Here is a 27,197-nt window from a genome sequence, read left to right as displayed (position 1 = left end):
GCACATAACTGAATACACACCGTTTCTAGGCATAGCATTTGAACATAGTTCATACAAGTTGCATACATAGTTCCTAGTAATTATTCAAAGAGGTAGAATGGTCCATACAAGTTTGCAACATAATCCATCCATTTAGTTTCCAACATAGGCAATACATGTTGCCAACAATACACACAAAAGTTGGCACATCAAAAGGAACCACTCGTGTGCATCGTAAGATGGCATTGTCTCAACTTTGCCTACTTCACTTGATGCGATGTGTTCTACAAGAGTGGACCACTGAAAGGCACAAAGGGGCTTTGAGTAAGGCTTGGAGTAATAGCACAAAGGGGTTTACCAATGTAACATTCAAAGGCAAGGATTGTACCTTAACGTGGACGCCGAGTCCTATGCTTGCCTCTACCAAGTGCATATGTCCCTAGAGTGAACCTGTCGACTGGTTTGGACATCCTATGCAGACGTCTAGCAATGGAGGATCCTTGAGTTCCCTGAGGTGCATCATCAAGCTATGACATGCCTAGCTCATCATAGTCAACATCGTCATAGTCATCGTCATCATCTTCTCCTTGATCGTCTCCTTGGTGTTCTCCTTCATCATCATCATGGGCAGCGCTGGACGTACCTACACCACCATGTGAAGCCGGTAGTCCTACACCATGTGAACTAGATGGAGCAGCAACAAGCTGTGGTGGGACTGCAACATCTTGGCCATGTCGACATCCGATGCATGCTGCTATTTTGCGTAGGCGATAAATGGCACGCTGCAGTTGTCAACACGACGCAAGTTAACCAAATAATGAATATCCTAGTCTAAAGACAACAAAAGTTTGAGGACCACCTGAAGGGCCTATTGTCGTAGGCTATCCTCATCAGGATCACCCTCAGGGATCATCAACGCCACCCCTTGCTCTGCTACTGTCCTCATGATTTCCTTGCCCTAATCAAGCAATTCGTTAGTACATTGCCCACCAAAACTAAAAAAAGAAGCTTTGGTTCTCACTCACCGCTCGGGTTAAGAGAGGGGTGACCTCAACCTGTCCTCCTCCTCGGGTAACTTGGTCATAGGGCTTGTCACCTAAACCAGAGCTCACGATCTCAACAATATCTTGCTCCATCTAGGCCAGCTTCAAATGTAACCTTGTCCTTTCCCCTAGACAAACAAGGTACTCATGGAATGCCTTATCTCGATCGATGACATGGATTCGCATGTTGTTCTACTCAAACAAATGCCACTCATCGATAAAATGCTGGTGTTCGCTTTGCTAGTTCATGATCTTCTATTAGCATTGTCGATTCAACTTGCAATATTGACACCAATTCAAAGAAAATGGTACATTGCAATGACACATGACATAGTGGAGGTTACATACTTGTGGACCTGCCAGCTCATGGAGAAGTCCTTTGGAGGACAAGGCTATAGCCTACCGAACAGTCATGCAACACGGTGAGGAAGATGGTACTCCACTGCGTAAAAACAAATGAGCGGGCACCTCATCGTCTACAACTCCTTGTCTTCCTTGCATAGTGTGCTCAAATTCATCCCCGTAATCATTTCCTGAGTATATGGACGCCATTCAACCTGCATACAATGTGGTGAGCACTATGTACACAAATACAAATACGAGTTAGCGTGTTCGCAAACTTACGTGTTGTGGCAATAGGATGTCGAGCTCGTTTGTGTAGCTGATGTACGCGTGGCGGGAGACGTGGTAAGTACCGTAGGCTCGCTCGTAGAGGTGTGCCATAGTAGGGGTGATGACTGGGTCTCTGGTTAGGAACCAAGCCTGAGGGTGCTCAATCTTATGTGGCCTCCCAACTGGAAGTCTCTCCCACATCCAAATCTAAAAAGTTATAGAAATGTGTTAAACAACAATTGAAGAATTCATACTTACACAAGTTTTGATTTACCTAGAATAGTGTGGTGTATCCTGACATTGTAGTGTGCGCGCCTGTAGGCCACTAGCAAGCCTCGCACAACTGACGGTATAGTAAGGAAAGTACCACCGAGCCCTAGGTCCTGTTCCCTGGCATCATCCTAGTTTAGAAGGCACTGGAATGTACATCCACGACGCCGTGTCTCCGGTTTCGTCAAGGAATAGAACATGGTACCAAACATGTGCAGGACTTAGGCCCTACAATAGTAATTCAGGGTCACCTCATCTGCTAAGGGTGGGCATTGCTGAAACTCCTCCCAAAGCCACTTCAGTGGCACACCACTGATGCACCGCTTCTTGCCAGGCTGAAGCTCTGGTAGGGGACATCCCAAGAACTGAGCCACATGGTCCTCCCATGTAGTGGGCTCCGTGTCTCCTATGACTAGGAATCCTTAGATTTTTAGCCCAAGGATCATGGCTGCATCCTCCAAAGTGATCGTCATCTCTCCACACGATAGGTGGAAGCTATGTGTCTCTGGTCACCACCTAACAATCATCGCTGTCAGTGCTGCTGGGTTGAAAGGTGGCACCCCATGATGACATACATGAGCAATGGTAGCAAGCTTCGCATGCTTCAGGAGGGTGTGTACCGCTCGTCATAGACCATGGTCGTAGCGGATTCATGTGTTATTGGCCCCAAGACGTTTAGAACCTGCAAAACAAATATAATAGACAACAAGTATTACATTTGTTGAATTCATAAATGGAGGCAATTGAAGTTTACATGTCCATGCTCAATCCTTCGAGCTCGGTGCTTCTCATCGTACCTTGGGTCAAGTAGGGGGAACTTGTCCATCCTGCATGTTAACAAGTGACAAATCATTAGTGTTGATGACAATAATTAACAAACATTGGTAAGAGAACAAGTAACAAAAGTTGAATAACAACACTATAGCAACTAGTAAACATCGCATTAGTAACCACTAAGAAAAACAAATACAACAATATGTACCCGTGACAAAAACAAGTGCAACAAAAGATAACAAAACATTAATAAGAAACCTAGTAACTACTAAGCAAACAAATGCATTGGATACCTGTTCTCTAAGTACTTCAGGACATTTTCCTTCTATTGTGGCCTGGCTTATGGCACTTTGAGCAATGGCTACGTTGAGTGTCCTCTACAAAATGTGTCACAACCTTACTCGTGATTGATCTTCCTTTGGCGGATCGGTCGATGTCCATCTTGAACCACTTCCACCTCCCGGGTCCTCTACTCTTCCAAAGCAAGCCAATATTAGCCACATATTTCGGGCCATCATACAACAGCCATTGCTCTTCGTCCAGAAATGGCTCAAACTGAGGATTCCAAGTGCTCATAAGGTTTCTCAATGAGAACTCAGTTGCCAAATGGGGAGGGACCTCAGCATCAACATGTCTAATCCGATAAGTCGTAATCATGTGGGAGCAAGACCTATGGTATATGCTTGGTTTCCCACATGAACATTTGTTCTCATTCATTATTACTTTATGCTTTGCAGCACTATGGTCTTCACCACCGATGTTAGTTCCACCGCTCTCTAGAATCTCATATGCGTTGTTCAAAGGATCAAAACATGCTCCCTTTTGTGTTTTAGACTTCTTCTTTGAGAAAGAGAGTTGTTGAGATACTAATAGTGGCCAAGGTTTGTTTGCTATCCATAGAGATCTTGCTTGTTTTTTCCTCGCAACAAACCAAGCATTCAACTTGTAGAACGTGAACGAGGCAATAGCAGTCACAGGAAGACCCCGGCAGCATCTAAGGAGACTATTGAACATCTCTGCCATGTTACTAGTCATAAAGCCCCATCTCCAACCTCCGGCGTCGTATGCAAGGGTCCACTTCTCCTTCGACGACATCAAGTCAGTGAGGAACTGTCTTCCACTAGCATTTGTGTCTAACTTCAGGGCGTCTAGCTTCTCATTGAATAACTTAACCTCAAGTTGCCTGCAAACCTCCTCAAATAACTTGAAGTTGTCATTTGTGCCATCATGCCTTATAAGATTCTGAGCAAGGTGTCTCGTGCACCACTAGTGATGTATTTGGCCATAACCGGGCATCTCTTCTTATACATCATTTAGAATGCCAGCATGCCTATCTGATATGACACAAACATCATGCCCCAGCCCAATAACCACTTGTCTTACTAGTTTGAGGAACCAACATCAGCTATCCATGTCCTCCTTCCAAACAATCGCAAAGGACAATGGGACAAGTTGGTCTTCTGAATCAGTTCCAATATATATAAGCATTGTGCCTTCAAATTTTCCTGTAAGAAACATGCCATCAATTGAGACAACGGGCCTACAATGCTTGAATGCTTCGATACTCTGGCCAAAAGCCCAGAATGCCCTACCAAAAACTTGCCTTCCATTCCTCGTTTCACCCTCCTTAGGCAAATACTCAAAGTGCATCCTAGGATTTACAACTTTCATTGCATTCAACAATACAGGAAGACGCTCATACGCTTGTTCCCAATCTCCAAAGATAAGTTCAAGTGCATATTGCTTTGCCCTCCATGCTTTTCCATACTTGACATAGTAATTGTAATGTAGGAAGATGATCTCAACGAACGCGGACACCGTAATGGTTGGCAAATGCTTCACCACGGTGCATAATTGCCTAGCGATGAACCTAGAATTGTGCTGCAAATGGTTCTCTTTTGCCTCAGCCGTGGCGCAAACATGTGGTTGCTTCATTGAAGTAATCTTCCATGTGCCTGACTTTGTTTTCCTAGCGCATACTCTCCACCCATAATTTTGTTCTTCGCATGCAACAGTGTACCTAGAGTCCTTGCACGAATTGATGACCCTATATGGATGGTTGTGCACAATGGAGTACTCTTGCAACCATGATTTCAAGTGATCCATGGTAGCAAACAAAATGCCCTTCCTTATGATGTTGCAACCACTAACATCAGGTACTGTTGTATCACTTGGTACTCCATCAGCTACTGCCCTATGCCCATGGCTAAGGTCCTCAAAATCAGGAACTAGTGGATCCCTCCCAGGAAACACCCTCCTCAATATCTCTATTTTCCTATCATCGAGACGACGAATAGGATGATCGTCGTTAGAGTCTTCAGCTAATTCCTTAATAAAGGTTTCATCATCTCTAGCTACCTCCATATCAAACTGGTTCATAGCACTGGCATCGCCAAAGTCATCTTCGCCACTAAGATCAGCTTCATCACTAAGATCATCATCAATCAAGTCATCTCCGCTAGCGTCGTCCAAAGCTTCTTCTCCCTCACCAACTCCATAAGACTTATCATCATCATCACTACCATAATTGTCATCACCATCGGCTCCCACATTGTCGTGATCATCTCCGACGTCATCACAACAACCTTTATCTCCCTCGGCCGATCCTAACCCTTCAACACCGCCATAGGTTGGTTGCGTAAGAACTATTTTTTCTTCTAGTGAAGGACCATTCTCTATGCAAGCATCGAAGGATGGGCATGCTTCAATGTTCTCAATTCCTATGCCATACTCCTTAGTTACCACCAAATCCAAAGATCGCACTTCGGAGGCCAACACAACTGCCTTGTAATCATTCCATTCAGACTCGCTTGTAATTTTGAGCAACCTCTTGATGCGTGGACCCTTACATGACCCAACATCAATGACCCCTTCAAACTGAACAAGCACGTCTCCTTCGGACCAACCTAACCTTACTTTCACTTGGTCCACTAACTGGGTCAAAGAAGGCGACTCAGAAAAAATCAACACATCATCAAATATGTCCTCAAATTCAACACTATCATCTCTTGTCCTAACAACACGTACTCTATGATGCAACCTCACTAATTTATCCATCTACAGCCATCACACAACAAATGTTGTCACATATCAAGCTAATATCATTCAATCAGAGCCGAACTAATAACAAATCAGACATAAGTAATATGCAAATCAATAAAACAATTAACTAAATTACCACTAGGTATTAATTAACACACTGATGCCTACTACAATTATAGCATACACCAAATAATTAACAATAGTAATTTGTACAGCAATCAACATGAAACCCTAATGCCAATTTAACAACTCTTAGGCAAACTAACCAATATTTAACAAGGACAACCTAAAAACAGACCTCAAATGACCTACCAAATCAAACTAAGTCATACATTACACGAATACATCTATAAAAATACCATAGCAACATACCCCACGGTTCCACAATTTTAGAGACAATGTAAGTAAATCTATGCGGACAGATTGAAAGAGGGGAAGGAGCATTACCTCGGGGAACCGTCGGCAGGTGAGATCCGGCCGCCTAGAGGAGCATTTGGGAGTTAGGGTTTGTTGGGGGCGGATGAGAGAGAGAGACAACAGGGAGCTGCGGCCAACAGAGAAGAAGAATGAAGGGAGGGAGGAAGAAGGGGGCCACGGTGCGGCCTCATGTGCTCAGACCTCGGCGTTGAATCGGGCCGCACCGAGGTATGGGCTTCGGCGTTAACTAAACCCACGCCGAGATCTACGGTCCCTAGTGAGGGGCCGCGGTGCGGCCTTATGTGTCCAGACCTCGGCGTTGAATCAGGCCGTGCCGTGGTATGGAGTTCGGCGTTAACTAAGCCCACGCCGAGCTCTGCGGGCGCCAGTGCCACAGTAAATAATACGACCAGAGTCAGTGCTGACGTGGCGGTACCTCGGCATCAACTGACACTGCGCCGAGGCACAGACCACGGCGTTATGTCCTAACATGCGGAGTGTTTGGTCTATTCCAAAAAAAAAATGTTTCGTCAGAGGATTATTTGTAAAAAATGTTTTTAAAAAAGACCAAAATACAAAAAAAAAAATTCACGTTCTCTGTACCTTCCCTCTGGTATCGTCAGCTCGTTCAACAACAACGGCCAACTCCATAAAAAACACATTATACCTGTGGCGGCTAAAGATCAAGAACCTTCACCGAATTGCCTCTTTCTCCATCGTTTATTTATCCAATTCCAAAGTACGTACCCGGCCGGACCGGTAGCCAAGCTGTTTGACGGGGGCGTGCATACAGGTGAAAACACGTGCAACGAGGATCGTGACACGCACTTCCAATAGACTTTCAATTGTACCCACAGTATTTTTCTCTCACAACAAATTAGCCGGAACAGTGTTTCGGCTTGTTTTTTTAGCGAAGCGAACGGGGCCATAGGCTAGTGTAGTATTTAATTAGACCATATTTTTTTGTGAATCAAACACTCATATATGTACATACACTCAATCTTATGAATACACACATCTTACCTCTACGAGCATCTTCGAAAGACTGGACTGAGACTGAGCCATCATATATTGAGATTAACGAAATCAGCATGTGCGTATCACATGGCCTTTCAGTGAAAGAATAGTGAACATGTTAAAAAAAATTCCAACTACAGTCCGCAGTGAGACCAATATTTTCATGATACCATATGATGGCCCTATGCTGTTGAGTAAATACAAGAGTAAAATGTCCCAGAGGTTTATTAACTTTCGTGGAGGTATCATTTAGGTCCATCAACTTTGAAACTGTATTTTTTGGTCCATAAACTTTTAAAATTGTTCACGGCAGGTCCATACACATTTATTTAACCTTAAATCCAAAGTACATTTGTAGAAAATCCCCACCTTTCTTTATCTTCTACGCGTTCACCCTTCCTGCTCAATGCACCCGAAAAAACACAACCCGCAAATTCGCCGTCGCCGGCCCCAGTCCTGACGCTGCCACCACGGCGCGTGCTGCCGCCACGGCTGGAGCGGAACGCGACTAGGCTCGTGGTGCGCTGGAGCTTCCCCGCCGCGGCGAGGTCCCGGAGCACGTGGTCGGGCAGATGCAACGTCGGGTTGCCCATGCCCTGGATGGGGAACCACACCACGTACCTGCATTCGGGGCGGTCGCCGTTGCGGCCGGACGTGAGCTGCGCCATGGCTCATCCCTGGCGCCGTCGGGACGCAGCCGCGGTTGGGCCTCCGGAAGTCCACCACGCGGAAGTTGGCCACGTCGGGGCAGCTGCACTGCATGTCCGTGCACACGCCATACGCGCCGCACACCGTCGGGAACGCGTAGTTGTCCGGGAAGAGGCGCAGGATGTCGAACACCGGCGCCCACCCCGCGGGATTCCACTCGTATACCCAGAGGTGCCCGTCGTGCTACAGCCGCATGTACTGGACCATCCCGGCGCCGACGGCGGGGAGCTGGATGGTTGCCAGTGGCGTGGAAGCAGCAGGCGTCGCCGCCGGATCGAACACCGCGAGGCTGCCATTGGCGTATGTCGCGTAGGCGCTGGTGGCCTTGCTGAATCCCAGGTGGTAGTACCGCTGCGGCGGCTTGGCGTCGACGTAGGCATTGAGGCTATCGTCAGCAACGGTCAGGTAGAGCCGGCTCGCGGACCAGTTAGCGGCGGAGGAGTTGGCGACGAGGCACGCGCCCTGGCGCAGCGACTGCCCGACGAGCAGCACGTCGGTGGGGTGGTCGAACAATTGCCACACCGTGGCGTTCCGCGCATCGAGGAGCACCAGGTTGCCGTCGCGGGTGACAACCATCGCGGCCGCGGACCGCTCCACGGTGCCCGCAGACCACACGACGGCGCCACCGGGGGCGGAACGAAGCACGATGTTGCCTGCGGCCGTGAGCTCCGCGGACGCGCCCTCCCCGATGGGCTGGCCGCGGTTGGCGGACCAGACCACCTACGGGATGCCCGCCACCACGGAGGTCATGAGCCCGCCGCTGTTGCAGTAGACGACGGCCACGCCGAGGAGGAACTCGGTATAGGGCGGCGCCTGGTGGTTGGTGCAGAAGAAGCCGAAGGCGTAAGAGGGCCTCTAGCCGGCAAGGTTGAGCCGCAGCAGCGCCGCGCGCACCACGGAGCCATCCGCGTACGTGACGTGGTGCGGGAGGGACGTGTCGCAGATCGGGCGGGAGGGGTTGGTCAGGAGTTTGACGTGAGGATAATCGTGGCGATGGGACACGTTTTATAGCAGAGGCAGAGCATGCAGGAGCACCGTGCGGCGGCGGTGGCGGGCAGGCAGCGGGATTCGCGATGTCAGCGCGGCGCACCGCGTGCGACTGCGACAGTGCATAGAAGATAAAGAAAGGTAGGGGGTTTTCTGCAAATGTACTTTGGATTTAAGGTTGAATAAATGGGTATGGACCTGCAGTGAACCATTTTAAAAGTTCATGACCTAAAAATACAGTTTCAAAATTGATAGACCTAAATGACACCTCCATGAAAGTTAATGGACCTCCGGTGCATTTTACTCTAAATACAAATGCCTGGCATACTCCCACAGCTAGCTCCAGCACGCTTTTGTGCATTTTGGTTTGTTCTGCTCCATATCATGTCGTTGGGAAAAAAACTTAATTATGAATGAAAAGCAAACAATCTAAACTCTGTATAAATAATTATTCTGTTCAACTAACTTAGCTGTATTTTGTTTTAGCCAGGGATTACAAAAGAGGTGGCTTGAAGCTGGTTTTGTAAGAAGATATAGATTGTAAATAAAAGAACTGAAAGCCTAATATAAGGGCTGCTGTTGGCTTATAGCCTCCTCTTTTATCTCACTTGCATGTGGACCATGCATTATATTTATGATTAGCCTCGGTGAGTAACATAACTAATGTACAGTAGGTGGATCTGTAAACAATTCTCGGCAAGTCAGTTAAATCGGCTACGGACTATATATAAAGCTCTAGCTGAACAAACATGCCTTCGTTGAGAAACTTGGTAGAATTTTCGTGTTTGCCTTAATGATTTGTTGTGCAAGTTCAGACGTTTTACTCCGTTGAATACAGTTGAAGACACACGTGCAGGAAGGACCATGCCACTCACTTATGTATGTATAGGACTCACAATATATAACTAGCAAACGTATATTTTTTAGGCAACACAAGAGGGACATGTCTCTACTGGACTTTGTTAAAGAAAAAGACAGGTGTACAAAAAGGTGTCTAAGAGACATATGTACCTATATGTTGTAGTGGAATCTAATATATCTTACAATTAGACTTCGGATTATTGTTGAACATGAGGTTGTTCTAATTCATATATATACTAAGTATGGATATTATCGTTGAACGCGAGTTATACTAATATATACTAAGTACGAGTGTTAAGTCTGTATCACATATAAAACACGGATGGCATGAGGGCATTTGTGAAGTAAAAATAATAATAAAACAAATAAGACATTTTTGTTTTTAATAAGATATAGATATAGATATAGATATAGATACAATAAAATTGAAACTGCTGAATCCTCGTGTGTCGATTGCAAACAAAACAAGGACGAAAGTCAAAGTGAAAGACTGGCTCAGATAAGCTTGGCACCACCATCCGAAATTTCGTATGCAGGCACCTCCACCTGACCGTGTCCGACAGAGGCCCGGTCTTGCATTGGCGCAGCGCAACACGACCGCGTCTCGTTGGGAACTATATTTCGTCGTCCCCGCTCGATGGATTGCACCGTGGTTGACTGACCAGACCTGTCGTGGCCACCGGCTATAGCAAGCTTAGCAGGTAGCCGCCATGCGCCCCAGCTGCCTCCTCCTCCTCATCTCTGTCGTCGCCGCCGTTGAGCTGTCGCTGCTCCGCCCGGCGCGATGCCAGCCACCGGGCGTCATCGACCGCGCGCCGCCGCCGATCGCGCAGGTGATCAAGGGCGCGCCGCCGCTGCCGGTCTTGCAGCCGCAGGACCTCGAGAAGGAGCTCCGGCCCGTCAGCGACAGGCTCACCGCCGAGCTGCAGAAGAAGTACGGCTTCTGCATGGCTGACGCGTACGTTGCCTTGTTCCCGGCCGTTTCCTTCCTAGTTCCATGCCATGCATCAATCTGTGAGTGGGTGAGTCGGTAGGTCCATGGAAACTGATTTGGAGGTTGCTACACTCCATGATGAGTCTGCAGGCAAACTGATTTCAACCAGACGTTCGACTACACCTCCGACCCCAGCTTCGCCTCCGACTGCATGGAGCAGACCAGAGGTACAAATACAAACATTGACCGAGTTACAGCAGGGTATAATCAGTTTGTGTAGTTATTTGAATTATTATCGGGCGAGGGGTATATATGCTTCGGTTTGAGAATTTTAGGATCCATTCATATATATATGGTACGAGAAATCCCATTTGGAGTGTTGGCTCCTTGCGAGGCGAACCTTTTTTTTCTTCACTTAAGGACACATGCCCCGTACACATGTTCGATGTGTTTGGAAATGTGTGTACTGTAGAGGAGACAATAGTACAATAAACTGAAATGGCGAAACTCAATTTAAATTAACTCCATGTTTGAAACTCTTCACACAAATTGCCCTGTTCGTTTCGTTAAAATTTGGTTTATGCTGATTCTTATACTGATTTATCGTTTGAGAAAAACGGTGTTCGTTCGTTGAAAAATACTCGAAAACGGAATTCCAAATGTAATTCGGTTAGCAAAGCATAAAAACCTCAGCTGCGCCTTTTCGGATCACTGCCAAGTGGGACCAGCTTTACAGGGACACCGAAATGACGCATCCGCCTCCTCTCGCCGCCCCACCCGAGGGCGCCGCCGCCGCGGCCAGCGCCGCCCCGTCCGTTCTCCAGCCGCACCGTGCGGAGCCCGTGGTCGAGACTAGGGGCATGACGGAGGGTTCTCGCATGCTGCGGTATGCTTGCTCGAACCCAACTACCGATCCCCTCCCCTTCATTCTTAGGAGCAGGGCTGGGGTTAACGCCACCGCAATCGGCGGCCGCTTTGCTAAGTTGTTCCTGTTGTGAATGGACACCTGAGTGTCCAATCGGGAGTTTGCATATGCACCAGCTATTTAGGATTCGTAGTAGAAGAGGAACTCGCAGGTCGAATGCTCGAGGGGTTTGCACTTCGCAGGATCTGTTCATCTTCATTTGGCGGTAGAAACTGGAGAAGGGATTAGGTGGTTAGCAAAAGTATGCAATTGGTTTTGGGACTTTTTGTTTATGCTGAATTGCTGATGAACTGGAGATACCAATACTCAGCTTTCATTAAAATGCTGATGGAAGATTCTACCCTCTGAACTAGCACTACCGTTTGCTTTGTTTTACTGCTTTCTCCGTTCCAAGTTATAATTCACTTTAGCTTTTTTCTAAGTCGAACTTCTCTAACTAACTATGTTTATAGAAAAATGCATGGATGTTTATAACACCAAACTAGTTCCATTTTATTCTCCAGCTAGTAAATTCTCTGCGCATTTACTTGAAAGTTAATATCCTTTTCTAAAAAGTTGGTCAAAGTTAGAGATTTGACTTAGGACAAAGCTAAAGTGAACCATAATTTGGAATGTAGGGAGTATTATGAAACATGCCTAATATTTAATGAAGTAGTGCATATTTTCATTACAGGCTGAATTGAGCTACTGTCCTGTCCGTTAGGATTCTTAAAGCAGGTGTTCATGAATATTTCATAAAAACAGTTATCTGTGCAGGGAAAATGACCTCAATGCTGTGTGGGACAGCTGAAATAAAGTTATACATCAAAAGCTTGGCTGACGCTAGCAGTCGCAGTAACCCCAGGATAAGTCCGAACTGCAACCAAAACTCATGGGCACTCGGGTGCCAGCCCGGCTGGGCTTGCATGTTACTGGGCACTGAACCATCTGATGAATCATCCGCTGAATCGTTTCCACTAAGAGCAGAGAGCTGCAGGCCATGTTGTCCGGGTTTCTTCTGCCCCCAGGGCCTGACATGCATGATGCGTAAGTTTTCTTTGAACAAACCTAGCCAAGCATACTGGATTCATTTTGCATAAAACCAATGGTATTATATTGTGGGAGGCCCTATTAATTCGAACATTGTTCAAATTCTCTTGAGGAAAGTTCTAATACGCAAAAAGTAAATCCTTTGTTTGTTTTAAACTTTCGATGCATTAAGGCGATGTATTCACAATTACAAATGAGGAAAACATTTTAGTTGAGACTATATGTGAAATATTTTTCCTGAACTTGTTCTATCTCTCAAGATTATGCTTCGCTCTATAATTATTCACCACTCTATTTTTTGGCATTCATGGTTGTTTCTGCTGACCTGCTTTGAATTCACTCTCAACTTTTTTCCAGCTTGTCCTTTGGGTGCTTATTGTCCTCTTGGGACATTGAATGACACTACTGGCCTTTGTGATCCGTAAGATGATTTTTCATTTCCAACACTTTATTTGTCATTTAATATTCTTCATAATTTTTTCTCAGCACTTGACTACTTGACTTTTCTTTTCCTTCTGAAACTATACCAGGTATTTTTACCAAGTAACTCCAGGAAAGAACACTGCATGTGGTACAGCAGATTCTTGGGCTGATATTGTTACAACTAATGATGTCTTCTGCCCTCCAGGGCACTACTGTCCAACCACAACCCAGAAATACAATTGCAGCAGCGGGTACTGTCTCTTTCTTACATGCCATTATCCATAATTATGGTGATATTTTGTTCCGTTGCTAATTGTTATTTGTCACTTTGTATTGTGCAGGCACTATTGCCGCAAAGGTTCCACCGATGAAAAGAGTATGCATATCTTTTTTTAACAATTTTCATTTAGAAGCAACAGTTTAGAACTATTACTTGCCTACTACACTTCCTTTTGTTCTAACTTATGATCCATCAAGTTTTGTTTATGATTCCAACACAAACATTTCTTCTAGAGCAGAATGAGTACCTGAAATCCTAACCAGTGGTTTGCAGTGGCTGCTAAATGCAAAAGTCGTGCCAGTTTTTAGTTTTATGGTTTAAACTACCTTCTTTTGATTAAATGTTGCATAGTCCAGATGTCCGTCATGTCAAAGACTCGATGTGATAGGAAATGGTGTTGCAATACTTTGTCCAAACTGTAGGGATTTACAGTTTTCACTATTTAATCTATTGAATGTGTTTATGGATCTTTAGTAATGGCACATATATTTGCAGAGTGCTTTTGGAAAAACACTTGCAAGGATAATGCGATAAAAGAAGATTTGACTTTATATGGCATTATATTAATTGTAAGTAGCATGTCTGTCCACGTTGTCTTCCCTTTTTTTTGTCTTTAAGTGCTGTATTTTTGTCTGAGACTTCAAAATTGATATATGCACCCACAACTCCAATGGAGTATGCAAAAGTGATGCTTTAAATCTTATACTCTTACTGAATACTGTTTCAGGACAACCTCATCATGGGATTAAAAGTGTTGTTATTCTATACTGTAGCCATAATTTGACTTTACATATAAAATGTATATCAATTTTATTTCCAAAACATCTTGTCTTACTGAGAAATATTTTCTTAGCAACATTCTGTTACTGGTACATCACTAACTTGTACTCATGTGATGCACATATATATTTTTTGTTAGACTTGGGATTAATGCCCAAGAATCACAACATTACAAGTATTCTTGTCTTACTGAGGAACATTTTCTAGCAACATTTTATTGCATATAAACTAATACTCTTTGATCCATAAAACTATAAAAGTATTATCTAGTTGGAAATTAATGGCTAATGCGTCACGGTATTATTCTAATTTCACTTGAAAATAGGATTTATGAATTATTCTCATTGTAATGCTTGGATATGTAATATATCTTTGTCACATATTTCTCTTAATTGTTGGCAAGGATGTTTCATTATTTAATTATGTTTTTCTAATAATACTCCTTTTGTACTTCTGATCTTCTTTGCAGGCTATCTTGGGCTTTGTTTTGCTACTGGTGTACAACTGCTCTGGCCTATTCATTTCACTTCAAGTAAAAATGTCATCTAGATCTCGTAAAAAGGCTGCAAAAAGGGCAGATAAATCAGCCGCAGCACGTGAAAGATGGAAATTAGCAAAAGAACTTGTACTTCGGCATGAGGTAAGAAATGCCTGAGTCTTTCAATACACCTGAGCAATCGGCTACATCATCCGCTGGAGTTCTAAATGGCACTGAAGCTAATGCTAACAAATCCAAAAATTATTGATATCTAACTCAGGTTCCCACTGAAAGGTTCGGACGTGCATATAATCAGGCAGACACGGATAGAGCTATGAAGATAAACAATGATAAATTAACATTCTCTGGAGTGGTGTCTCTAGCTACTGAAATTAGGCCACGAAGGCCAACACTTGAAGTGGCTTTCAGAGGTCTAACACTATCTATTGGAAAAAAGAAACTTCTGCAATGTGTTACAGGAAAACTTTCACCAGGTAGGGTAACAGCTATCATGGGCCCTTCTGGAGCAGGAAAGACTACTTTTCTCAATGCTGTATTAGGTAAAACTTCTGGGTACAAGAAGGATGGGATAGTCCTTATAAATGGGTTACCTGGATTAATGAAGTCATATAAGAAGATCATTGGTTTTGTGCCTCAAGATGATATTGTCCATGGGAACCTGACTGTCGAGGAAAATCTGTGGTTTAGTTCATGTTGCAGGTATTTGTTAGAAAACACAAAGTTTAATTGCTTTCTGAGTCTATTCCTTTTCTGTTCCACTAATCTGTTTTAGTACAACCTTTATCAAATAACTTATTACTATTACCTTTGGCAGTGCCAAGAAGTACAACTAGTTTTAATTAATTTTTCCCTGTAAGGGAGTTTCTAACTTGCAATGTTCTTCTTAATGAAAAACCGCCTAGTTCATCCTAGGTTGGATCTCGTTTTTTTTTTAACTTGCAATGTTCATTTTTTAAACTTGCCATAAGAAACAATGAAATAGCATTTCATGGCTTTTCAACAGAGAGAAGACCTGATGTGCATGCTGTAATAATATTGTTTCTCATGGTTGATCCATGCCACATGTTAGACACAATATTCATTTGTTTTAGAGATATCATAATTTGTTTTTTGAAAAAGGTATATGATCAGTATTTAAATTTCATTCCTGTCTTTAGATGCATAAAGTAGTCATGCTACATAGCTCTAAGCTTGAATCGATTACTACCTCCACCAGATATAGTTGATATTTCCGACAGCACATTTTAACTAATTGCAGGTCAAATTAGCTGTCCAAAATGTCATCTAATTCTGACCCGAGCGAGTATGTGCCTCTGTGATGACCTGAATAGCCTTATGTGTTTGCTATGTCAGTATAAAAGAAATGCAATGTAGTTGATCTCTCTTGGAGCAGGACGTCTGTACCTGCATCAGGGGTCTCTCTTGGAGCAGGCTTTGCCTCTCCTTTGTACTTCTTTCTCTCTTAATGAAATGACACACAGCTCTTCGTCAGTTCAAGGAAAAAAATGCAATGTAGTTGATCCCAGTAACTCTTTCCATATATATTGTTTTGTATCTTCCTAAAGTAAATCGTTTATTATAACAATCAGTATTATTTTGTGGAATAGGTTAAGCAAAGGCATGTCAAGATCTGATAAGGTTAGGGTTCTTGAACGGGTTATTGAATCATTAGGGCTTCAAGAAATTAGAAATTCCCTTGTTGGGACAGTGGAGAAGCGGGGCATTTCTGGAGGACAAAGGAAGCGTGTTAATGTTGGGATTGAAATGGTTATGGAACCATCTCTTCTGATATTAGATGAGCCAACTACAGGCTTAGACAGTGCTTCCTCTCAGCTACTTCTAAGGGCACTTCGACATGAAGCACTTGAAGGTGTAAATGTTTGTGCAGTGGTTCACCAACCAAGGTATGTCGTAAACATTAAATCATCAATTTGTCTCCTTTCAGTATGAATTGATGTGCTCCCTCCCTATCTTCAACTAAAATCGATTCTGCTTGCATGCAAAGCTTTCCAATAAATATCTGTAACATCCATTGGTCAATGGGCCTGAAAAAAGCTTGCATTCCTTGTCTGAGATCACCTATTAGTTCGTGCTAACACCTTGTAAAAAAAAAACATCCACATACATTCTAGTGCTCAGAAAATACATGTGATCGGATACCGAAAAAGGGCTGAATTAAAAACTTAAATAATCTTTTCTTTGCTTCCTTTTGTATTTATTGACATATAAGCTTGACAATTGTTAATGTTTTACACAGCTATACTTTGTTCAACATGTTTGATGACTTTGTCCTTTTGGCAAGAGGTGGCCTTATTGCTTATCATGGACCTATATATGAAGTTGAAACGTACTTCGCAGGTCTGGGGATCAAGGTGCCAGGCCGTGAGAATCCTCCAGACTATTTCATTGACATTTTAGAGGGAATAGTAAAGACAAAAATGAGGGGAAATGTCACTCCTAAACACTTGCCACTCCTTTGGATGCTACATAATGGTTATGAAGTTCCAGATGATTTGCAGAAGGACCTTGAGAATATCAATACAATTCGTGAGTTATATACTGTACGGTCCATTAGCGAACAGTCTTCAGAAGAACAGTCAGAAAATACAGATTCTGTGCACCGTAATCTGAGTCAATCAAATGAATTACTGGAAAGGAAAACACCTGGTGTGTTTGCACAATACGGATACTATTTGGGGAGGTAAATTGTTTTCTGTGATATTTCCCGCATCTTTTGTGAATCTATCTGTGACTATACTGTCAAAATGTTTCAGGGTAGCAAAGCAACGATTGCGTGAAGCTACACAGCAGGCCGTTGATTACCTAATATTGTGTATTGCTGGCATATGCATTGGGACAATTGCTAGAGTTCGAGATGATTCATTCGGTGTAGCTTCTTATGGATATGCCATAATGGCAGTTTGTAAGTCAGCATCTTTTGTTGTTTCCAGATTAGTAAATTTACATAAACTATCAAAGGAACAAAAAAGGCTGCTTTGTTGTGAAAAAAGTGGTTACGATAGACTTATGGAGATCCTATAAAATTATCAATAGCTTTTAGTAAACATAAACTAACTTCTATCACAGGTCTTAATCTTTCATGATATATCAATATCATTGTAATTATGCTTCTCTAATTTGAATTACAACAACAACAACAACAAAGCCTTTTAGTCCCAAGCAAGTTGGGGTAGGCTAGAGTTGAAACCCAACATGAGCCCCTAGTCACGGTTCAGGCACGTCAATAGCTGTTTTCCAAGCACTCCTATCCAAACAAAGATCTCTAGGTATATCCCAACCCTTTAAATCTCTTTTAATTGCCCCCTCCCATGTCAGCTTTGGTCTTCCTCTACCTCTTCTCACATTGCTATCTCGACTTAGAACTTCTCTAATTTGAATTAAAATTGAAAAATATGTGTCTCCTCCTGTTGCATCTTAAGAAGAAAAAATGGGAAAGGAACCCATACAAGACACACCCACTCACCAAGATATGTATATTTCACGAGCTGATAGTGGCTGTGACACTTTTAAATGCACGATTTTCAGGATAATATGTTTATCAGATATAATACAAGCACAAGCGAAAAAAGACAAAATAATACATTTTTTCTGTCCATGGCTGTGTATCTCTGTTCTTTCCTTTTCCAATATGTGCCTCTATTCACTCTCTTTATTAACTATAACAACTCATCAATTAGCAATAGGCAAGTCACAGCCAAACTCATGTTCATAACAGTGCACTTGTCTGACAATGGGAATCCTACCATAACCCCATAAGTCTTAATTGTTAATTCAGTCACAGAAAATTTTAGCAAAGTTTATCCCTTTTTCCAATCTATTGATTATAATTACAATGGAATTTTTGTCCCCTGTAAGATGTGTTACAGTAACATTTTAGCTAATGTTAATGTGCTTATTGCAGCACTGTTATGCCAGCTTGCGTCATTGCGGTCATTTTCACCTGAAAAATTGCAATATTGGAGGGAGAGACAATCCGGCATGAGCTCTCTAGCTTACTTTCTTGCAAGAGATACTATTGATCATTCCAATACTGCCGTTAAGCCAATCATCTTTCTTTCAACATTTTATTTCTTCAACAACCCTCGGTCGACTCTTAGAGACAATTATTTGGTTTTGCTGGCCCTAATTTATTGTGTAACCGGCATAGGTTACACTTTTGCTATTTGGTTTGAGCTCGGATTAGCGCAGTTGGTAAGTAGGGCATCTTTTTTTTTTCTGTAATCATGATATTAACTGTATAGAAGGTGGCTAATGAACTATACTGTTGCAGAGTTCTGCAATAGTACCTGTTGTGCTGGTCCTGGTGGGCGCTAAACCAGACCTTCCGCGGGTTATAAGGGAATTGTGCTATCCAAAGTGGGCTCTAGAAGCATTCATCATTGCAGGAGCAAAAGAGTTAGTATTCTGTTTCTTTAATCAGCAGTCATCCTGTTATCCTGTAGTTAAAGAACTTGTTTATGGCATTGTTAATCAAATGTGTGCATAGCAGGAAAACTATTATGATCGCCTTGTTTATTCATGCACAAGAAAAAAGTCCAGAATTCTCACATTCAAAAGACACTACTACATCCGTTTTTTTACATGTCTTATTAGGTTTGTCCTAAGTCAAACATTCCTAACTTTGACCATCAGTTTTAAAAAATCCATGTAGTTTCACAACATGTGAACTGTATATTATGGAAGTATTTCTTATAGTGAATCTAAAACATAAATCTTATGTTGCTAACGTATACAATATTTTAAAAATTTATTGTAAAATATAGAAATGTTTGACTTAGGACATAACTAATACGATATGTAAAAAAACAGAGGGAGTAGCTATGAACCACTACATTTAGCCAAGATCTCATGTTTGCGAACTTCAGGTGTTACACAGCCTATATTTTGACTCAACTGTCATCATCATATAACCTGAAATTATTGAACTAGTTCTCAAATTGTCTTTGGGTCATTCAGTGTATGTATGTTTGTCTTTGGTGAAAAAAATTGGAGTTGGAGTTTCTCGAGAAAGAAAATTGTTAAATTACTCCGTCCATTCAAAATTATAAGACATTTTGGCTTTTTTAGATACATAGCTTTTGCTATGCACTTAGATATACACTATGTCTAGATACATAGTAAAAACAATGTATATAGAAAAGCCAAAACGTCTTACAATCTGGAACGAAGGGAGTGCAATATTTTTTTGAACTTCTACGATTTCCTTACTCAACCACCATTACTAAACTTGTATAAGCAATGTCAAGCTTTCCCATCTTTTGCCTAACGCAGTTTTGTCTTCAGGTATTCAGGTGTGTGGCTGATCACTAGATGTGGAGCATTGCTCCAAGGGGGCTATGATATCAACGAATTTAATCTTTGCATCACCATTATTATGCTCCACGGTGTGCTCTTCCGGCTTGTTGCGTTTCTTAGTATGTTAAAGTTGAAATAGATGTAAGTGTACATACGATTTTTTTCTTTCTTTCACTTCACATGTTACTGCTCCCTCAATTCCAAATTATAAGACGTTTAGGCTTATTATATATTTAGACATAGTATATATTTAAGTGCATATTGACACATATGTATTTAGAAAAGCCAAAATATCTTATAATTTGGAATAGAGGGAATATTACATATTTTAATGATAAATTTTCGTGATCGAAATATGTGTGCTGTGCAGGTCTTCCATTTTATGGACAAGAGGGATAACGTAGAGTTTTCTCTTATTGTACACCTTGGATTATTTTATTTGGTATATATACATGAAAGAAGGCTATATCTCATATAGGAAGCTGCACTCAGGGGTAGAGCAAAACAGATATATATACTGATTTTTGTATCACCATTGTTGTCCATAAGCCCGTCAGAATGGAATATGAACCAATATTTTCCTAGTGTATATATGGACACGCAGTTCTTTTATACATTTATTAAAATTTACCATGCATTATAAACGTTCAAAATTCTCTTGACGCACCATCCCTCCCAACCCCCACCCCACCCCCATGAGTGCTACAAGTTCTAGCCTGAGTCGTGTAATCTCTGAATTCACGCTTATACTGGAACAAAGTCTGCTTTTCGAGAATGGTCCATTTCAGTGGTGTTTATATATATATTTATTTTATTTTTTTGGTAGAAAAGGTAGTCTGGCATTCCAGAACTACAAAAGTAGGCATATGCTGCCTGCGGATTTGGCTACACGTAGATGTAAACAGCCTGCCAAAAATAGTTGGACGGGCATGGCCGACACGCGGGAGGGAAGGACACACGGCAGGACCGGAGGGGAACTTGATCCACCACCGCCATGGCTGCACCCACCTTGGCTGACCATGAGGTCCTAGCGAGGAGCAGGGTCCAAGTGCCAGTGGAGATCGTCGTCTTCCTCTCCGCCAGTCAGAGATGGGGTAGGTCCGAATCTTACCCTGTCCGGGATAGCGGGTCGGGCCGGGGTGGCAGCGAAATCCACAAAGATGAGGTGATTGAGCAATTCTTCGGCCAACTATGGGCAATCGACTCACCGCCTAGGGTTCCTTCCCCTACCACCACCACCTCGGACTTCACCACGATCCCCGTCGGCCAGCTCTACTGGGTTCGGAAGGATCTGATTGAATCAAATCATATCAGACTGGAGGATTGCTTCCCAGTGCGCAAGTCAGATAGATATAAGAAATCGCCGGTGATATCAGCTTTGCGAAGGATATTTGGGGTAGAGGAGGCGAGAGGGAGACTTACGCAGCTATGCTTCAGGAATCAATGGCAGATGGGTGTGGCAACCAGAGCGCAACTTCCACCACTGCAGAATCAGGCTAGGAATCGGGGATGGCAGGAGCCTCACAGGCAACAGGGAGCACCACCCTGCCCACCTCCTCTAGTAGTGTGCATAACTTATACTTTATTTTCGATGTTACCATATTTTGAAGTGTTTAAGTAAATTTTTATTTAATCGAAGGCTAAATAGACCAATATTCTATATTTCATGTATTTATGGGTTTCCTTCCCTTTGTTTCCTTTTGCTTTTAGTTAAGTTGGATTTATATCATATTCCATTTATTAGTCAAGTTTTAACTCTTGTACCCAATTTAGATTATTTTCATTTTTTTACTCGAAATAATATTTAACAATTAATTTAACACATTTCCTATCCTACAGGTGCCTGAAAGTGAAGATGGGACTACCAGCAAGCATGAAGGTGTTCGGTCAGTGTTGAGAATGATTACTGATCGTTGGATTTAGACTAGATGGATGATGTTCATCGTCTGAAAAGAATGAAAAAATCAGGCGCCTGTGATTTAGCAAGTCCCTTAATTTAATTAATTACTTGACCTTATTTAAGAGAGTTTCAACCTACATGACCACCATCACTTGTGATAATAATTATCTTGAAATGAAAAAGAACACATGTCATGATGATGAAATACACATGCCATGATAATAATTATCTTGAAATGAAAATACACATGCCAACTTTTCAGATCCTAGGGTCGAAAGCTCTTGAACCGTTGTAGTCGAGGTCCGGAGATAGAGATCTATTAACCCAGCGACAGATGCAGTAGTCGTCATATATAGCAGCGATAGCTATCATTACTTCGGTTGTGGCCGTGATCACGATGGTCACGGTTGTTGTCATGGCAGTCATTGTTGTCATTGCAATCGCGGCAGCCATCGCAGTCGTCGTCGTTGCGGTGATAGCACTCTGTTCTTGCTTGATCTCATAACAGGTTGTTGTGGCGCGCCACTGAGTTAATTAGTTTTGCACCAACCCAACGGGATGATGGGCCTTGATTTGCCGATTTGGACAGACAACATTATCTTCTTCTAGTAGCAGGGTGCGATTGTAACTTCTCCCGGCACCTTGGTTGTCGCACGATGTGTTGTATAAGCTAGGTTATGTCCATACTCAAGTGTTGAGCTAGAAGCCTACCATGGAGGAGATGGTGATGGCCATAAAGATGATCAAGCGCTCAACATTGGAGAGAAGAGAAGAGAAAGGAGATGGAAGCAAGCCCGAAGGCAAATATAATAAGCTAGAAGTTTCTATTTTGCTAGTAAAGGTGCAAGAGAGTGTGCACGGTCGAGTTTATTATAGATAGTCAACACCAAGGTTTTCAATTTCGGTATTGCAAAAATTTCGGCCACCACCGAAACTACCGAATTTCGCGAAATTCGGCCGAAATTTCGGCGAATTTTTTTAGAGACTAGCACATGAAGTATGCTTTTTCTAAAAAAAACATTTAAATCTAAACAAGTATTAGTATAATTTATGACTACACATCTATTGAATACAAAAATATGCAATATAAATAATAAAAAATTGAGTCTAAAGTTATATAACACATGTATTAGTGTATTACAAAATTTCGGATTTTTCTTTCGGCCACCACCGAAATTACCGAATTTTGCCGAAATTTTAAACCCTGGTCAACACAAGTCCTCCTGTCACAGTTCGACGAGACTGCTTAGCCACGCCCACTGTTGGATGCTTTGAAGTCTCATCTGTTATCGTCTTATGTTGTTGTCTGTCCATTTTGGTTTTGTTAGCCAACAGTGGAGATGTATTTTATTCTACGTTTTGCCGGTTTGCCTATTTAAATCTAATGTTTGTCAGGAGTGTTTTGGGAAGAAGGAAGCAATGGACATAGCCCTGCTATGTGATTGTTTCTAGTTGTGTGGTAGTGTGGTAGACAAACTTGACTGGACGTTGGCAATTTTGTTGCTTTTAGTAATGAAATTTGGGCTCGCAATTATTGATGGGAAAAAGTCTGTGTGGCTGACTTTTTTTTCTGTCATTTTAATATAATAGAAGAAATAATACAACATGTATTTGGTACTGACAACGGAACGGGGGGCATTTCATCCCGGTAACGTTTTCAAATTTCCATTTTCCCCTAAAAACGATAACTGTGTTTGAGATGTGGGACCAATCTGGAAGTGTACGGTCCTTATTCTTCATCTTCTTACTTAAGCATCTAGCTGCTTAACGTTGCACCCATAAACCTTACACAGTTTACACAAACAAGAAATAACAGTGAATGACTGAAATTTGCTGATCGTCTCTTGTTATTAGTTCACTACTCTGCAGTTCTTGCGGATCTCCCCGTCCGAGCCGGTGAGCGGGATGTTCCCCATCTTGATCATGGACCAGACAAAATCGCAGAAGAAGTGCCCGCTGTCGTTGCTGTAGGTCTCCACCAAATCCTTTGTGGTGGCGACGCCTTCAGGGCTGGAGAAGAGGCCCTGGTCGGAAGACAGGATGCCCTTCTCCGTCAGGAGGTTCTTGTAATAGTTGTTGTCGAACACGTAGGGGGAGGTGACGTCGAGCGCCGAGGTCTGGTTGCCGTCGCCGCCTGCGCAGAGGCTCTGGAGGCTATCGGCGAGGCTGGAATCCAGCGTCGGGTCGACTGAATCCAGCCGTTTGCTGAACAGCGCGCACCGGGCTCGCCCGATGGTGTGGGCTCCTGTTCATTTTCAAGTTCGGATCATGTGAGTTGTGCAGAATCAGAGCACAATGAAGGAGCTTCATCCCCCCCCCCCCCAAAAAAAAAAGATGCATTTCTGGGCAACTCAACGAGACTGTTACCTGATAAGACCACGACATCGGTCGTGTTCAGGTTGACAGCACGGAACTTCTGAATAATTGAATCGATGGGTTCGAACGGCGAAGGCAAACCGTTGACAGCTCCAGACTGATTGGCCACCAGCCCGTCCTTTCTCCCCAGAAGAACATTATAATAAGGCCCTCCACTCTGAACAACAGCCGTCGTACGCAGTTTTAGCCTTTTGTCTGAAACAACTGAATGTTCCGACAGACTGGACTGTAATAGTAATACGGAGTACTAAGGGATAGAAGGAGCTTACAAAGAGTACTCCGTAGCTGGCTGCAAGGGCTACAATGTCAGCGCATGACACCACCTCGGGGCAGACGCTCTCGAGATCAGCTTTTATCGCGTCAATGACCTCGTACCCTCTGACTGAGTTCAGGTTGGGTATTGCAAACTTTTCGCCATCGGCGCCATCCAAAAGGATTGAAGCGTCACACCCCTGCATGCATGCATACACCATTTCAGTAACTTCGTCATAAATTCAGTACTAGAAAAGAACATTACTAGAGATTCAGTCGTGAGAGGTAGATGTAGAATTCAGCCGAGTGTGACAGTTACATTGACAAAGCAATCATGGAAATGTAGCCTGAGGAGGGAGGCACCCATCCTCATCTCAGCTCTCATGGCAGCGAAAACATGATGCTGCACAATATAGTACAGCTGAGGGCAAGTGCTGTGGTAGAAATTCGGTGTTAGCTGACACCTCACACCCTGGCTACTGAGGCACAGCGCAAGAACCGAACATACAAGCACCCAACGGCAGTAAGAGTTCTCCATTTCTTTCTTACTCAGTTATTGCTTGTCTTGTGTCTTGTGATCTCCACACAATATTGGGCTTGCACACTCCACAGTTTCTTGCCTTGTTCTTATATAGGCGGTAAAAAGTGATCCATCACGGAATATACTACCTCGGGTAGGCTAATTCAGCACGATAGTGAGTGACCGGCGGCTGCACAACATGCATGCAATGGTCTCCAATCTCCGGCGGCTAGAAAGTTTTTTTAAACAATGATTGGACTGCACACTCGGAAGATGGCAATTGGGCTATTGGAGCACTGGCAAGGGCTCTTTTGCCCCGTTTTCTGATTCTGAATGGTGAAGTCACTAGTGTGGTGCATGACTGCTGGTGCTGCACTTAGCATGCTTCCCAGTGCTTTTTGTCTCAAGTCCAAAGTGGTAGTGGAGAGTGGAGAGACCCAACCAATGCAAGCATGTAATCTTATTGTAAAATGCATGTAGTTTCGTGCAGGATTTGGATTTTGGAGATGACTGCCTCAGAGATGAGATTATAGTTGGTGTACTATTCAATTGTGTAGCAGCAATAGTGCCATGTTTGCATTGTGGGGAAATTAATCTGGACGCTGCAAATGTTTCAGATGACGTTTGCTATTGTAGATATGCATATATAGGTGCTGTGAGTTGGATCTGCATTACCAGTTATTGATGTACAGCGAACCACAATCGTGCGGCTCTTACCAATCTGTAATGCACTAGTACAACAGAGAACAATTTAGTCTGTATGGCATCCTAGTGGATAAGCATTGCAGTGAGATAGGCCCAATCTGATTCACAGAACAACCAGGAAAATTCATACCACTAGCACGTCTATATATGTTAATGGAAGAAAGAAAAACTGCACATCACATCACCTCTGTATAAGCAGAACGTGTATGCATGCTACAACACTAGTGCAAAATAAAATTCTACCGACTTCAACGAATAGTCATGTGAGTAGGAGATCATAGATCATTACCACTAAACATATAGTGCAGCAATAGAAGAATTGGTGCAGCCCGATAACATCATCCGATCGGATCCTCATGTATTTTTCAAACTTGCCAAAAATCAAGGATTGTGAGAATGTTGTGGGTACTCTTAGAGATGCTCTTAGTTTCTACTTACAATCTAAACCGGCCTATGGTAGCAGCTCATTAAGGACTGATTCAGATCGGATCCTCATGTAGTCGAATACAGATAGCACTATTTACCATATTTTAATTCGAATTCGGATACGAATACAGATATTAATACAAAATGATTGTCTCAAATTCGGATTCGCATTCTGATATCTACTAGATTTTGACGATAACATATATCTATCTGTCTGTCAATAGTTTTAGTAGAACAAAATTATTATGTGTGTAGAGAATATAATTATATATCCTCAATAGATAACGATAACTCATAAAATAACATATATATAATGAATATTTTAATAATTAAGTATATTAAAAAACAATAAAACTAAATAATATTTATGAATTTAATTTACAATATTAAAAATATTTTCATCAATATATGAATAATTAAAATACTTAAAATTAAGATGGTTAGCCATATGAAAACTAACCTTTATAGGTCATTAATAATAAAAAATTATATACTGTTATTGGCCACATAGTAGACAAGTTTTAACTAGTTTAAATGATGCATATTATTTGTTATATTAAAGTTGATATTATTTACATTACTAATTAGTCATAGATATAAGTTTTAGATGGTTTTACATGTACTTTGTTATTTGCAGATACAGATAGTGTCGGATGTTGCACATTTTTTTCGAATACGAATCTGGAATCGGATCGAGAAAAATCCTAGAAAACAAATATGGATACATCCAGTTATCGGTTGTTTCGGATATTTTAACATCCGCATCCATCCCTACAGCTCATGATAAATTATAGAGATATATCACCTATGAATACCTATCCTCAGGTCATATACGATCGATATTGATTTTTAAGGTTAAAATTTAATAATGCAAACAACCTACTATAAATATCTTATTAAAAAAAGTTTAGAACGTCCTATCCGGTTGCGATACGAAGACTGGGTCCACATGTTCACGTCCGATACGAAGTCCTCAAAACTCACGGGTCCGTGTCCGATTACCGTGGTTCCATTTAAATAATTATGACCCCGGTACAACTCACGAGCATATATCTAGTTGACTCTAAAACGAATACGGATATTCGATGTTTCGGATATTTTAACATCTGCATCCATCCCTAT

The 27,197-nt window shown here is 42.4% G+C and overlaps 2 protein-coding genes across 2 annotated transcripts; one reads left to right on the top strand and one right to left on the bottom strand.

The window, feature by feature from the left end:
* The first annotated feature begins 10,167 nt into the window (after nucleotides 1-10,167).
* On the top strand, nucleotides 10,168-21,302 carry LOC136536763 (ABC transporter G family member 25-like). The gene is made up of 16 exons (XM_066528951.1): nucleotides 10,168-10,668; nucleotides 10,795-10,871; nucleotides 12,326-12,595; nucleotides 12,956-13,019; nucleotides 13,129-13,272; nucleotides 13,363-13,397; nucleotides 13,797-13,870; nucleotides 14,551-14,721; nucleotides 14,840-15,279; nucleotides 16,188-16,484; nucleotides 16,838-17,281; nucleotides 17,355-17,503; nucleotides 18,503-18,792; nucleotides 18,872-18,996; nucleotides 19,885-20,037; nucleotides 20,267-21,302. The coding sequence occupies exons 1-15, from the start codon at nucleotides 10,421-10,423 to the stop codon at nucleotides 20,033-20,035; spliced, it is 2,979 nt and encodes a 992-aa protein (XP_066385048.1). The 5' UTR covers nucleotides 10,168-10,420; the 3' UTR covers nucleotides 20,036-20,037; nucleotides 20,267-21,302.
* Nucleotides 21,303-23,358: 2,056 nt separating this feature from the next.
* Nucleotides 23,359-25,002, bottom strand: LOC136488149 (peroxidase 59-like). The gene is made up of 4 exons (XM_066485174.1): nucleotides 24,744-25,002; nucleotides 24,442-24,624; nucleotides 24,164-24,329; nucleotides 23,359-24,041 (listed from the first exon to the last, which is right to left on the bottom strand). The coding sequence occupies exons 1-4, from the start codon at nucleotides 24,960-24,962 to the stop codon at nucleotides 23,647-23,649; spliced, it is 963 nt and encodes a 320-aa protein (XP_066341271.1). The 5' UTR covers nucleotides 24,963-25,002; the 3' UTR covers nucleotides 23,359-23,646.
* Between the last annotated feature and the right edge of the window lie 2,195 nt (nucleotides 25,003-27,197).

The sequence above is a fragment of the Miscanthus floridulus genome, chromosome 1 (assembly GCF_019320115.1).
Source record: "Miscanthus floridulus cultivar M001 chromosome 1, ASM1932011v1, whole genome shotgun sequence".
NCBI lineage: Eukaryota > Viridiplantae > Streptophyta > Magnoliopsida > Poales > Poaceae > Miscanthus > Miscanthus floridulus.
This window is presented reverse-complemented; position numbering and strand designations above follow the sequence as displayed.

Excerpts from the sequence above, each read along its gene's own strand:
- LOC136536763 (XM_066528951.1), top strand. The coding sequence starts at position 10,421 with ATGCGCCCCAGCTGCCTCCTCCTCCTCATCTCTGTCGTCGCCGCCGTT. Across the intron at positions 12,596-12,955 it reads GGGCCTGACATGCATGATGC|CTTGTCCTTTGGGTGCTTAT; the intron begins GTAAGTTTTCTT and ends ACTTTTTTCCAG. Across the intron at positions 15,280-16,187 it reads TGGTTTAGTTCATGTTGCAG|GTTAAGCAAAGGCATGTCAA; the intron begins GTATTTGTTAGA and ends TTTGTGGAATAG.
- LOC136488149 (XM_066485174.1), bottom strand. The coding sequence starts at position 24,962 with ATGGAGAACTCTTACTGCCGTTGGGTGCTTGTATGTTCGGTTCTTGCG. Across the intron at positions 24,625-24,743 it reads TCCATGATTGCTTTGTCAAT|GGGTGTGACGCTTCAATCCT; the intron begins GTAACTGTCACA and ends GCATGCATGCAG. Across the intron at positions 24,330-24,441 it reads CCAGCTACGGAGTACTCTTT|AGTGGAGGGCCTTATTATAA; the intron begins GTAAGCTCCTTC and ends GCTGTTGTTCAG.